Source organism: Silurus meridionalis, chromosome 16, assembly GCF_014805685.1.
Source record: "Silurus meridionalis isolate SWU-2019-XX chromosome 16, ASM1480568v1, whole genome shotgun sequence".
Classification (NCBI taxonomy): Eukaryota; Metazoa; Chordata; class Actinopteri; order Siluriformes; family Siluridae; genus Silurus; species Silurus meridionalis.
The window spans coordinates 6,093,928-6,108,963 of NC_060899.1; the positions used below are offsets into that span (position 1 = coordinate 6,093,928).

Genomic DNA, 15,036 nt, shown 5'->3' on the forward strand with positions numbered 1-15,036 from the left:
CTATTTTCCTCTGACTTCTCTCATCGACAAGATGTTTCCACCTATAGTTGTTTCCCTCATAGTTGTCACTCACACAATGCTGTTTTTTGTTTCTTCCATCATTCTGTGTAAACTCTAGATACTGTGGTGTGTTAAATTCCCATGTTTGATAGAAACATTTATCGAAGCCCTTGACTTTTATCCTTATGTAAATATACAGGTGTTTCTAGTAAAATTGCAAAATGGATGGTGAATGCAGTAATATATAATAAAAAATAATAATTTTCTCAAAAGCTATTACATTAAGCAACTGTCAGGTTATGCCACACATTTTTAATTAGATTTAAGCCTTGACTTTGACTTGGTCATTCCAAAACACAAGGTATTTGTACAGCCATTCTTTTGAACTTTTTGCCTAGGCTTTGGCTCAGTGGTCTGCTGGAACATCAATTTTCACCCTGGCCACAGATTTCTGGATGAATAGAGCGGCAAACAATATGCTGGGATTTGGATTCACTGATGTTGCCCTTGGTGGCAACAAAAATGTACAACCCCAGAAGACAGTGATACAAACATCATCTTTAGTTGTAAAATTGTTTTATCATTAGTTTTTCTAAATAAATGGCTCCCAAAACATTTTCCGAAATTCTCACAAATACCACTTTCCCAAATGACCAATATAAAATGATAAATATATTGTTTAGCTCTACTAGGTTCTTCTATTTTTGCCAGTAACTTCCGTATCATGGCTATCCTTTTAAAAACTTCTTTGAAAATTGCCCTTCTTGCGTCTGTTCTCAATTTGGAAGAATAGCATGATCTCAGTAGTGTCTGGGCAGTGTTGTATTTTTTTCCACTTTATTATAAAGTTGTATTTCACTCCTAGAAGGTTTAAAAGCATTGCAAATCTTTTTTTCTTTAGACATTTTTTTTTCCTTTTACCAGCTTCATCTCAAAGGTTCACAGGCACTTTCTTTGGTCCTCATAACAGTGGAACTAATCTGATCTGCTGTTTTAGCTAAGAGACCTCCCAAAGTAACTGATATTTATTGTGAAACTGTACCACTGAGCGCTAGAAACATTTGAAATAAAAACAAGTGATCACGTTTGACTTTTTTGGTATATTGTTTGACATCTTTCTGTAGAGAGTCGTTTTAAAAGGAGAAGAAAAAATATACTTATTGTGTAATACAGCAGAAATAGAAAGAATCACTAGAGGGTGACCACTTTCTAAAGGATCTGTAGTTGTAATTTACTAGATATTATTGTCTTCTACTCACGAGACTTTTTGGTGGTGATGTTAATGGTAGGTGTGTGTGGTCCGGTTCCTGCTGTGTTGAAGGAGCTCACTGTGAGAAAATATTGCGTGTACCCCTTCAGGCCACTGATGTTCACCGTGTACTGATTTGCAGATACTCGCACTTTTCCCATGGTCTCTGGCTTAGTGTCATCTTCCCAGTACATGACCTGCATTTCACAAAAGTTTAGAGAACACAAACAATTTTTGACATGAGAATTTACACTCAATGCATAGAATTGCCAATTTACTTTATTGCAGTGATAAGAAATTTGTGGTAAATAATGTATCAATGGGTTTTTGTTTCAAAGCATAAAGCCCTAACCGCAATCTTATTTCCAAATAGATTGTTTTTATATTAGGGCCAAGTGCAATGTAGGAATACCATTGGTGAATTTCAACAGGTGGGTGAATCATTTTCATTTAACAGGTCAGAAAAGGTATACCTCATAACCTAAAACTCTTTCGGGAGAGTCAGAGAGTGTCTGCCAGCCCACTTCAAATTCAGTGTCAGAAATACTCCGAGCCCACACACCTCCGGGCATTCTGCTGGGCTCTGTAAGAAAGCAGAACATAAGAGAGAATCATGAAAAGAGAGTCTTTAAGAGATACAAAACTGAAGAAAAAACACTGGGAACAGTCAGTAGTGCAGGCAACTATGCTTGCAAAATACAAAGCTAATGATAAACTGTATGACTATCCTTAAATTAATTTGAAAACTGATTGGCACGAAAGATCATTATCAGTATAGAAATTAAATTAATGCTGGGGCTTGGTGACAGGTCATTATCGGCCTGTCGGCCCTTTCTGGCATAACCGATATTATACTGTCTATGTCTTTCTAAATTCCTTCCGCCTAATTAAGTTACATGATGACTTTAATTGTCAACACAGAAATCGGCCAACCTCAAATTCTGGAAACTGTACAACACTATTACTTTATGGATGCACTTTTCCATCTCAATTTAAAACTAAAAGGCACAGGACAACCCTTGTCAGCGTTGAATGGCTTTCACATCATCATATTTTTTCATGGATAAAAGCCTAATGTACTGTGCCACACACATCATCCTTTGCATGTGTGTAGGATGCAGACTGAAAATAAAGTTCAAATAATAAATCTATAATTATAATAATAATAAATAATAAAGAGATATATGTGCATGTTAGAAGTTCAACCAACTGTAAATGCTATGATTATGAAATATTTAATAGTAAAAATGAAGTATGTAATGGTATAATAATTTATCTGAAATCTGAAAATTGTATTGTCATTAAATGAGTAATATTTGAAAATGTGAAGGTTTTTGCAGATACAGTCATGTATCACCCTCTAGTTCAAATAAGAGGTGGTAGATAAAAATACCTGTACCTGTGTGTGTGTGTGGTGTGAATAATACAGCTTGTACACTCACCTTCCTCTGCTGAGAACACTGTGGTGACAGGGCTGAAGGGTCCCTGGCCTTTCACGTTGTACGCTCCCACTTTTACAGCGAAAGGAGAAAATGGTGCAATGCTCTCGTTGCGATAAACATAGCGTCCTGGTGCTGACGTCACAACATGCGTCCATGTTAGCTCACCAAGCAGCCGCAAAGCAATGATGTAACCAAAACCGTCTCCATTCTGCAGCTCCTCAGGCACAGGCTGTGAAGACAAAACATATAATACACCATGTTCACAACTTGTGCAAATCTAGAGCTTGTTGTCGTTTGTGTAAAAATGCACAGCATGACAAGAAACTTGCTTGTAATAAGAAGCGGTGGCAGAAAATAAACGGCATTATAGGACCCTAGGGCCCAGCTGGAGAAGGGGTCTAGCTTTGGCTGGGGGTAATAAACGCTGCTGTTCAATTGCATTCAATTAGGTGAAACCATTAGCTCACGCAAAGGGACCGGTAATATAGACAGATGACTTACCTCCCACGTTATTACCAATTCAGACTTGGAGCCTCCTCCACCACCAACATTAGCTGGTGCTGTATCGGGAACTGAATAGAACAAAAACAAAAAACATTTTGCAATGACAGCAGCATACACATAGACATAGTACACGTGGTACTCGTTTTGATCATTCAGTGACTTATTTTTCTTCCTCTGCTTCTCGCCTCATTATCAGTTTCATATGTAATAGTGCTCTCGCTGCACAACAACTACTTTGTAACCTCTTTTTTCAGTGCTTCCATTAGGGTAGCGCTCCTGCATCCTGAGGCCCAACAAAGAAAGACTCAGGGAGAGTTTCTACCCTCAGGCAAACCAGCTACTGAACATGTTTCTACCTTGCTCACAGACACACATACACATTTGCACCATAAAAAAAAATTGCACACATTAGACAGTAGTTTCTGTATATATATATATATATATATATATATATATATATATATATATATATATATATATATATATGTGTGTGTGTGTGTGTGTGTGTGTGTGTGTGTGTGTGTGTGTGTGTGTGTGTGCATATTTTCCAATGCACTTATGATTGGCAAATATTGTACCCTAATTGAAGTAGCTGTTTAATAGGATCATGATTTGCATACCATTGCATGAATGACTGCCTGATACATAATATATTATTATATTTATGATGAACAATCAAATGATTAATTAGTTAGATTAGTAATTAGTTATTTTGATACAAAGTGTGGCTGCTGTATTTTGTAGTTTATTTTGATACACTTTAAGTTAAGTTATTTGGTATTTTATTTTCAAATACATTTTGATGTATCTTTGCCCAAACCTGTTTGTATAAGCATATGATGTGTGTAATATTATGTAAGTAATTATGTATGTAGGTAACAGATATACAACCTTGAACCTTGAAAGTCATTAAAACATTTATGAGCAGTCATGAAATAAGATACTTACTCTGGATTATTCTAACAATAATGCTGGAATGCTGGGACTCACCTCCATCCTCTGTCCTGGTTTTGAGCGAAGCTGGGCTTGGTTCCCCTACGCCAACACTGTTTCTAGCCAGCACCCGGAACTCATACTCCACCCACGCATTAAGGTCTACCACTGTAGCAGTCAAAGTGTTCCCATCTATCACCTCGGGCACTGAGAAGAGATAAACAAGCTAGCCTAGACAAAATACTCTTAATTACCTGCAACTTTGACAGCAAAAACAGGGTCATTTTTTTTTTTATGTAAGCTTGTGTTGCCAAATGTTATCACTATCTAACACTAATGTACTTTACAATGCAACCCTTTTCCATTAGTATAGTGTATTTTGATAAATATTTATATTGTTAGGTTTAGATTTAGCTCACTAAGAGGTGACAGCATTAAGAAAAAACTCCCTAAGAAAACATGAGGAACAAACTTTGAGACAAACCACTCAAAAAGGGATCTAATCCTCTTTTGTGTAAAATTGAAGAGTGCGATATTAAGTGACAAACTCCAGGTTCACCAGTGAAGTTGAATGAAAAGATATTCAATGCTTAATGATTATTTTTTGTTTATTTTGCTGTATTGCATCACAAAATTTTAAATATAAGAATGGGATTTTATTCTTGCTCTTTTTTCATGTGAGTTTCTACAGAAATAAAATTAGACAATGTAATTAGATGGCATAAGTGTTATTTGGAAAATTATAATAATAAAATAATTTATTTGAATAAAATAAAACAAAAACATTACTTATTCACTCTGCTCAGAGCACTCCATTGTGCATTGTGTTTAGGTAGGAGTGTACAACTGTAGCACTCAAATTTCATTGGTGACATTTGAAACATTTTACCATATTAGATTATTTTGAAAATGTTCATGAACATTAATTTAATTTAGTTAAATAAATTTAAATAAAAGTATGGCTTTGACTTGTTCATTTGGAAGCATGGCATTCCTTTTTTACCCTGTGCTTTGGCTCATTGCCTTGTTGGCAGAGATGGCAAAAGTACACACATCCTTCACTCAAGTAGAAATACAGATACCCATGCTTTAAAAAGTACTAACTGTAGATTTAAAAAAAAAAAAATTAAAGTAAAGAATTTTGGGCTCTGACATTTTATTTAAGTAAAAAGTAGCCATTACTACTACCTGTTTAAGTGTCATGCTGGTAACTGAACCTCACTTCATATTATATATACAGTATATAACATATATATATATATATATATATATATATTAAAACAAAATAATAAAAAATGTAGTTTCCTATTGAATGTATCCTGGCTGAACAACCACCATATAGAACACAAGCAGAGAAAATATGATGATGATCAGGTGATCAAGGACGTCTCTGTTCTCGGTCATGTTTACATCACTGACTCTCTCTGTCTCATCCAGATTAGCTATACTGCTTGTTGCCTTCTGTCACACTCGTTTGTTAGAGCCAGGAAATTATACATCAATGATAGGTTGAAAAAGCCACGCAATGACAAGAAATAGGTTGATGGGCTAAAAGCAGCAGGCAATATGAAAAAATATATATATTCATCAAATAGAACAAAAACTAAATTAGCAAGCCTGGTTTACAAATGTAAGAAGTATAAAGTACTAAATGTACTTTACTTTAATAAATTAAATTTAATAAATGAAAGTAAAAAGTAAAAGAAAATAGTGAAATAAAGTACTGATACCAGAAAAATCTACTTGAGTACAGTAACAAAGTATTTGTACTTCATTACTTTCCATCTCTGCCAGTTGGGACAAATTTTGGCCACATATTTCTGGCTTATTGTTACCCGGGTGTTTGTCTGCATTCAGTCTTCACCAAACATAACACGTTGCTTTTCAACCAAGAGGCTCAAACTCTTTTTCCTCCCTTTCTTCTTTACTTTTAGATTTAGTCACATTCCTTCCAGCAAACTCCAGGCATGCCTTTATATTACCTTTTTTCAAAAGTGGCTTCCTCATGGCCACTCTCCCATAGAAGCCAGATGTGTGAAGATCTGATAATATTGTTCAGGATTCAAAAGATTCTTTCATTTTTAGATAGTGAGCTTTGTACCTCCTTCAGTGTCATTGCTGGCTCTCTGAGAACTGCCCTTCTTGTTCTCAATTTGGAAGAATAGCCTGATCTTGGGTTGTGCCATATTTTTGCTCTTTGTTTTAATAAATTCTACAGTGCTCCCAAGATGCTTAAATGGTTTGCTGACTTTTCTAATAACCTTCATCATCCTTTTTTTCCCCTAAAATCCCAAAGCTTCATAGACTAATCTGAGCTGATATTTTAGCTGTGTGACAATTACTGAACCCCCGCCCCTTATTGTTAAAGCTTATAGTAGAAAAAATAAACACTGATGTACCCTTTCCAAATATAATGTAAATACTGAAGAAAATTAAGGTTCTAGCCTTAATGTAGACATTTCACATAATACCGACCAGTTAAGATTTCTATTTGTAAAAAAAAAATCTGAGCACTTTAATGAAATTACTTTCAAATTTTCCTTCTAATATTCTTTCATTTGACAGAGCAATACAGCAAAAAGAGAAATAGTCACTTGGGGGGAAAAATACTTTCTTGAGGCACTCACTATAAACTCACTGATACCTGTAAGTGTGCTGAGAACTATTTCTGTCCTGAATATTTTTTAATTCTGTTAATATAAACCTTATTTCTCTAATATAATAATTTTTTTCACAAAATAGTTTTAGCATACTCAGTAGAAATTTAGGCCAGAACAAAGCTGCATGATCATTTTCATTTAAACACAAAATAATTCAATTTCAAAAGTATTTTAAAGATATGTCGGCTTGCAAGTCCTAATAAAAAAAAAAACATTATACATTAATGCAAAGAGCCATTAATTGTATTTTCTGTTGAAGGTAAGTTCTTGTTACCTGTGTTCACTGCCTGCCACCCCACAGTGAAAGTCGTTTTGGTCTGGATGATGTAGCTGAGGATGGGACTGCCATTGTCTTGGCCAGGCCTCCAAGAAAGCTGCGCTGTGCTGTCTGTGATCTCTTCTACTGTTACATCGTCTGGAGCTCCAGGGGGACCTGACTCAATTCAACAGTTTAATTTTTCATTTATGACTTTATTCATTTAGTCATCAAGGTCTAGATGTTTTTTTTTTTGGTTACATATCCGAACTTGGGTGAAAGATAGGATTATAGAGGTGGGTTAGTCACTAAACAGTGGCGCCTGAGTGATTAAAGGTTAATGGTGAACAGGGGCAGTCTGGCAGTTCTGGGATTTGTACTCACTAAGACAAATAATCTACAGTTAGCCTCAATCACACTATACCCCTGGAGCTGTCGAGAAATACGTTCTTTTCAGGCCTCAATATTATATTAACTGGCTTAATGTGATGGAAGGCTGTATTCGCTAGGATATGACAGTAAACCAGGCTTTCCATAAAACTAAAGTGCATCACAGCTACAATATGTAACAAACAAACAAACACCATTATTTCAAACCCAAATGGAACAAATAGAATGGTACTTTGCGTTTTAATGTTTGCTAAGCTGCTGTACTATTTCTAAGCTTTCTTTAATCTTTAAAACTGCAGATGTTGACCATGACGGGCAAAGATTAATTAAAAGGTATTGATCCTCTAAACCTCATTAGTGTTGTATGATAAGCAGCTTTGACAGGTTCTACTAATTAACTCATACTAGAGGAACAAAACAGATAGATCAATTCATATTACATGGAGAGCTCAATAAAAATGAAAAAAAAAAAAAAAAACCATGATTAAAACAGGAGAGTGTAAGCACTGAAGTTACTCATTTGGTAATTAAGACATTTTCTACCGCCAACATAAATATAATAAGTGTACATATATATATAACTGTAACTGGTTTTACATTCTGACATGGAAGTACAATTATTGAACATAATTAGTATTAATGACCTAATGACAAATATAGTCTCTTCCCCTTTTTTTTTCCAGAAACACTGTTTTGGTATGCAAACACTATTTACTTGAAAATATTTTTTTTTACCTTTTACAATTAAAATGGCAGCTGCAGACAAACTTTCTACGTCAGTGTCAATGACGCAGACATACTTCCCGGCATGCTTCAGTTGAACATTGCGTATCATTAGATCTCCAGCAACCCCCTTTAGGCGCACACACACACACACACACACACACACACACACACACACACACACACACACACACACACAAAAAAAACATGCTAAACTGTACAGTCTTAATTAAATATAATGCAAAAATTAGTATCTCTAGCATACATATTCAAAATAATTATAGAATGTGCATGAATGTCCATATTTCGTCAGTATAATCACTTTTGCCACAATCATTTCTCACAAAAAAATAAATAAATTGTAGATGAGGTTCATTTAATGACATTTACTATAGTGTTTAATATGTAGGCCCCAGATAAACATTCCCCATGTTTAACACTACATTGGGTCCAGCTATTGAATTTAGAATATAATGGGGTCTAATTAGAGCTTTAGCACAAGAGCTCTACAATAGATGTGCTAGAGATTGGATGCAGCTTGCAGACAGGCTGAATTACACAACAGTGCTTGTGATGAATACAGATGCACATGGGTGCAATTAAACAAATGTGTTAATTTAATAATGATAAAGAAGATGGCATGTTATCAGGGTATAGTTGTTGCAATGCAACTGGAATGTCAGCTATGTGTATAGGTTTGTATGACTGCAATAGAATAGAATAGAATTGGAAGTAGTTTTATGGTTGCATGACAGACATTGCTGTAGCTATGGTTTAAACTGTTTACTAAAAAAAAATCTTTTTAGGGAGCCTACACATTAAGAGAAAGACTCTTCCCTGGACAAAATCCTATATCAACCCATGATACCTGGCAGCCCACCAATGCCAGCAAAACCATATGGTCATAAACAAATGAACATGAATGAATCGAGACACTAAATACAACGAGTTGGCAGCTCATCTGGAGCTGGAGTAAAGAGCTTAACACTGGAGAAGAAGATTATGTAATAAAGGTGCTTTCATGTCTTAAGTGTAGGTGGCTAGTGGATCTGCCACAAGAGCACCAAAACCACAAACCTTGCACCATTTTTCTTCTCTGTTCCTTTCTCACAACACTGAAGAAAAGAGCAACTCCTGTGGTATGACTGTGTTTTGTGGCCTCGTGTTTCTTGAGCCATATAACAAATAAAATAGCAAAATACATTTTAATCCTGTGTAGTTACTATGTACTAATAGTATGAAAAAATCAGTTAACAACAGTTAAAGATTCTCAAAAAGTACATGCATTGTTCTAAACAACAATGGTGAAAGGCATGCAGACATCATAATCTCAATCACACTGATGCAACTGTGATTTTTAATTAAATTCTACCATTACAGTCATACCTCTAGGCAATAACAGTCAGACGAATAAAAGGCAGCATTAATTAATACGCATTTTGAGTCAAAGGTAAGCCTGCAGCTTTGCTTTCATTATGGAAAGCAGTCCTATGGAACTCCTATAAAGCCGTGAACTTCAGACTGATAATCCACCAGATAAGGTAACGTTGCAGAATTTGTGGAAAATGGAAACTTACTACAGATATGAATCACTGTTCAATCTAAAAAATCTAAAATAAAGGTGTATGTGAGCATATGCCTGAAGGCTGACTGATTTGACGATGAGTTTAGTATGATCAGCAAACTTAATCAAGCATAAGAAAGAAAAACTTGAATTCCCAACTGCTGCTATGATTTATAACTTTGCTTTCACAACGGATTACAACATACATACTTCAAAGCCAATCTAATTTCCGCACTTCATCCTTGTATAACACAGCTTTATAAAACTTTCTACAAGAGATGAAAAGTAATCATGCAGATTCAGTATGGACACAATATGTTTGCCTGGAACTTTTTCTACCTCCTCCAGTGATATTAATTATTGCCATTATATAGCCAAGAAATACTTTTACTTTTGATATTTATGTAGCTCAGACTTTGCAGGTCGCTCAGCATTAAATATGATTCAAAGTCATATGAGGGCATTACACAGCAGGCTAATTGATTTTTGGTGAAAAGAACATTAAATAAAAGCTCTAAATGATTATTCAAAGGGGCCAAAGCAAAAGACGTAAAAAGACGTATCTATTAAGCATGACCTGTGTATTATACTTATAAGTCTGAACATTTTCACTAAAAGCCAATGATTATAAAACAAAAAAATAAACCATGAATTTGACTTTGATTCAATTCAATACATTTTATTTGTATAGCACTTTTAACAATGGACATTGTCTCAAAGCAGCTTTACAGAGATCAAGTTGTATACATTAATGTTTAGGGCCACTAAGCTTGTTCCTTATAAAATAAAGAAATAAAAAAAGAAATTATAAAAAAATGTAATTGCCCCCATGTGTTTTTATTGGTCATTTCTATTGGTGACATGTTATTTATAGTGGATACTATTAAACATATTGTAAAAATAATTCCAAGTTTTTACATTGTCTTCTTTGGTTTAATAATGCACATAAACAAAGTACATTATAAAAACTATTTATTTAAACAGTTATAGGTTTGTAATGGTATGTGTAGTGGAAACTGTGAGAATTATTATTATTATAATTTCTTTTCATAAAGGTTGTTTATGTGGAGACAAACAATTCTGATATATGATCCTACAATAAAAAGCAGGTTACACCAATGATAATTAAAGCAGCTAAAAACAACAACAACTAAAGAAACAAAACAATTCATCTGTTTTCTTTACATACCAGGCAGGAATAAGCTAATATGTATATATATTCTGCATCATTGCTTAAAAAAAACTATTAAAGACTAAAGATTTTGTGAGATTTGGAATTTATATTAAGCTAAATCTATGTATTTTAATTATTTTAGGTTTTATATATTATTTTAATGTGGCAAAATAAATCAGTATATAAAGGCAAATGTTTTGCCACTTACCCCACCAACGTGCTCGTAATGCGGGTCAAGTTTGTTGAGGAGCTGACCGTTAAAGGCCCAGGAAAAGGACACATCCAGAGAGGCATCGCAAGCGATCTGGCACGGCAGCACGATACTCTCGCCCACTATGATCTCCATATCCACTGGGCCCTGAGTGATCCGTGTGGGATCTGAGCAAAACAACCCACACAACCCCGTGATATAAAATACTGCTACCTATCAATCAAATGATTTATTTAGATTTTAATACAATAAAAATTTAATTTGAAAATACCCATTATTACATACATTATAACTGAAATGCAAGTTAAATTGTCTTAGTAATTTTTCTTATACCTTGGCATTCTACAGGTTTCTGGACCTATACATTAGGGGTAAACACCCTTCTTGGTGTTTTGATAGTAGAACATGCCAGTCCAAAGCCTGGACTTTAACTTTCAGTAGATACTATTACTTACAAGCATTGGCCCCATGGACTTCACTGCCCAGAACTTACACACACTTTCATGTTCATTGCCACAAATATTCTGATTAGGCACACTCACTTCAAACGACAAAAAGGATGTTAATTAATTCTAACTGATAATCATGATGAAAATGAAAAGATTTTGAATATAGTCACATCTATCTAGTATTTCTTATAAAATTGTCCAAATATAACAATAAAACATAAATATTGATATTGTTACTTATTTAAAGCCGGCTGTTTTCTTCTTCTTTCTCGTTTTCTTATTGGAAGATAATTATTTTTGAGCAAAATGATGTCAGTATGGAAGAAAACCTTAAATGAATTTAATTATTTTAGATTTAGTTTATTGTAATCTTATAATAGGAAATACTATAAATCAGACTATACTGAAGATGTTTCCACTTGCTAGGATTTTACCTTTTTACAACCCAAATAAACTACATAGGATCACAGCTATAAAAGCAAACTGCACACAGAAGTAAACCTTAACTGCGTTCCTGCAAAACTGCAGACTACTGCAAATAAACAAATTCCACCCGCGCAAACACATCTCTATTGAGCACGTCTGACAATCTGAATTGAGTAAGCATGGTGGTGCATTGCTTTCAAGCTCTTGCATAGAAAATGACCAGATATCTTTTCTCTCCAAATTCATTACAATGGGCAAAAAGTTCACCAGAAACTCAAGATCATGCATTGCCCACAAAACAGGCAATTTCTCTCACGGGAAAGTGATCTGTCTGACTTTATTTCACAGTCATTGAAGTGTAGGGCTAAAGCAGCCATTCTCACACATAACTCAAATCACCATCCCATTTTTCTAAACACAAACACTGCCTGAATGCTTGATAACTTAAACACCCTGAGTGCTTCTGGGTACAGGGCATATAACACTAAAAACAGCACCCAAGCCAGTAAAAATGTAAAACAACACACCCACCTGTGACCAGTAGTCTTCTGGTGGTGCTTGCCATTCCAAACTGGTTTCTAGCCAGGCATGTGTAGCTTCCCACATCTGTCTTGGTCACATTTATAATACGTACTGTTCCATCAGAGAGAAGACTTATCCTGTAGGAAAGATAGAGAGACGAGTATTATCCAAAATTCAAACCTCTTTAGCCAACAAAGTGTGAAGTTTCATCTTGGCTTTTTAAAAGGGCCACATTAGTGTGTGTTATTGGATTTGAACATCAATCATCACTTGCTGGTGCAGGGCTCGCAGCTGGGTGATGCATCTTCCTGGCGACAATACAGTACATGTTTATTACTGTCAGTAAACATCCCTTCGAATGCGCTGTTGATGAGGCCTGTAATGAATGTGTTGCATTTACAGCCACATCATCTTCTATTACTCAAGAAGCCTTTGGGGAAACAGTAATCAAGTCCAGCAAAGTTTTGAATATCTTTCTCAAGTCTATGTAAGATCGAACATATTTGAATCATTTCTTTTTCGATTTTTCTTTTTAAGAATAGCATCTTGTGTTATCACTCATACCACAGTTTAAAAAAGAAAAAAATATATACTTCAGCAACATACACTCACTGACCATTTTATTATCTGTAAACCTGCACATTTAAAAAAAATATCTAATCAGGGAATCATGTAGCAGCAAGACATGTTCCAAGTAATGGCTTTGACATTGACACACACACACCTGGGATACAACTTGTATTATTAACATGGATGGCGTGTGTAAGAATCTTGTTTTACCCTTATTACTATACACTATATATTACTTTATAAAACTAACTATATTGCGTTCACAGAAACAAAAGGCCTCATTTATCTAACTGGATATAAACCGGCGTATTGTAAGGAAATGTGTACATTTACACATAGGATGATTAACTAATGTAAACCTTGACTTCAAATGATCTAATATTCATAGTTTGCTGCACATTTATAATGTAGCTTGTAAATTTTTTATTTTTTATTACATGTAGAGCATTAAGGAGATGCCTTCATCCAGACTTATCAAAGAAAAAAACATATTCATATACTAATTTACTTGGTAAAATTTACAAGTACCATAGAGAACATATTTAGTTGTTTTATATTATTGGCATCCGTGAAAGAATATATTTAAAATAAAAAACCAAGCCAACAGAAACCCTTACATTCAACATAATGTGCTACAATTAACACTGTTTATTCAATTATGACAAAACTGACTTTACTAACAGGTTGATAAATATCAGAGTGTTGGGGATCTATAATGCTGGGTTCTAATAGTGTAAACTGTTTTTGTGTGTTCCAGCAATTATACTGAACTGCGGATGTCGCACTGAGTGCTTTTTAGACAAACACTCCATGGCATAACACTAATGCCTTTTCTTCTCTCTATGAGTTCCTTGACACAATAATTTCCAAACCACTTAATCCTAATTCGCTAGAAATAAAAAAATCAGTTTCAGCTTCAATTCAGTTATCACCTCCTACCACGAATCATTTCACTCCTCACAGAATCTGTCCAAATTGCTGTGCAACCCCCTACCAGGCCAAGCTAATCGTCTCTTTCATAGTCCAAGAGCACTATGGTCAGTGTCCCTCCACAATTGCTGTTGCTCTGTCACCTTTTGATAGCTGTTACAACACTACAAGTGTGGCCGGTAGTTGTGAAAGGAGGGGGAGGGCAGACAAAATAAAGTGGGGAAAATACAGAATGGTAGTCATATGATCAAGGAGCTGTTTGCAAAATTTTGTTGATGAAAGACGAAAATTGTTCATCAACCTTTTTAGTATGAAATTTAAACATTTTCTGTTACCCTCAGAATGCATGAACATTTAAATAACAAACAAAAATTGGATGAAAATGTCAAAAACAGACAATGCACACACCTCGCCCTTTGCTTTTTGAAGTGTTTGTAGTTAAAATTTAAACAAACAAACAAACAAGCAAATAAATAAATAAGTAAAATATTTTAGAGTTTAAGTCCTATCCCAAATAGTGCACTTGCAGGAATAAGTCCTAGATTTTTTATGCCCACTAGGTCCGCAAGGCTGTTGGGTGTCCCATATCTCATTTTCAGCTTCAGAATGGTGCTCACATGCTCATTCTACATGCATTTATTTTGACCTTCACTGAAAATCTAAATGGATTTAACAGCGGATTCTGATGGTGAGGGAAGGTAAGACATAGTTAAAAGTTAATGCTAGCGCAGGCATAAAAAAAAAGATATTCAAATTAGCCTTGAAGTGGCAGTTATTTTTAATGTAACATGCAATACAGCAGCACAAGGCTAACTAGACTAACTCCCAATCTGATGAAATAATGCTGCTTTTGGTTGTATTTTTTTTTTAATCATTATGATTTAATTAGACTGTGAAGAGTTAACGAATGTATTTTGATCACATTATAACAGGTTATTCAGAGGTAGGCGGATGTATGCGCAAAAATAGGCAGAAGGTCAAGTAATCAGTCAAACATAGCAATTCATAAAAAAAACAAGACAAAAAGAGCAAA

General features: G+C 34.8%; 1 protein-coding gene across 2 annotated transcripts in view; it reads right to left on the reverse strand.

The window, feature by feature from the left end:
- Positions 1-15,036, reverse strand: part of cntn3a.2 (contactin 3a, tandem duplicate 2) — an 81,208-nt gene that overhangs the window by 21,241 nt on the left and 44,931 nt on the right. For both annotated transcript variants that reach the window (XM_046870101.1, XM_046870100.1), the window contains exons 12-20: positions 12,513-12,640; positions 11,104-11,273; positions 8,170-8,287; positions 7,063-7,221; positions 4,186-4,335; positions 3,193-3,263; positions 2,692-2,920; positions 1,723-1,832; positions 1,260-1,446 (exon numbers count right to left, since the gene is read on the reverse strand). In XM_046870101.1, coding sequence (XP_046726057.1) covers positions 1,260-1,446; positions 1,723-1,832; positions 2,692-2,920; positions 3,193-3,263; positions 4,186-4,335; positions 7,063-7,221; positions 8,170-8,287; positions 11,104-11,273; positions 12,513-12,640 — 1,322 coding nt within the window. The remainder of the gene's footprint in view (positions 1-1,259; positions 1,447-1,722; positions 1,833-2,691; positions 2,921-3,192; positions 3,264-4,185; positions 4,336-7,062; positions 7,222-8,169; positions 8,288-11,103; positions 11,274-12,512; positions 12,641-15,036) is intronic.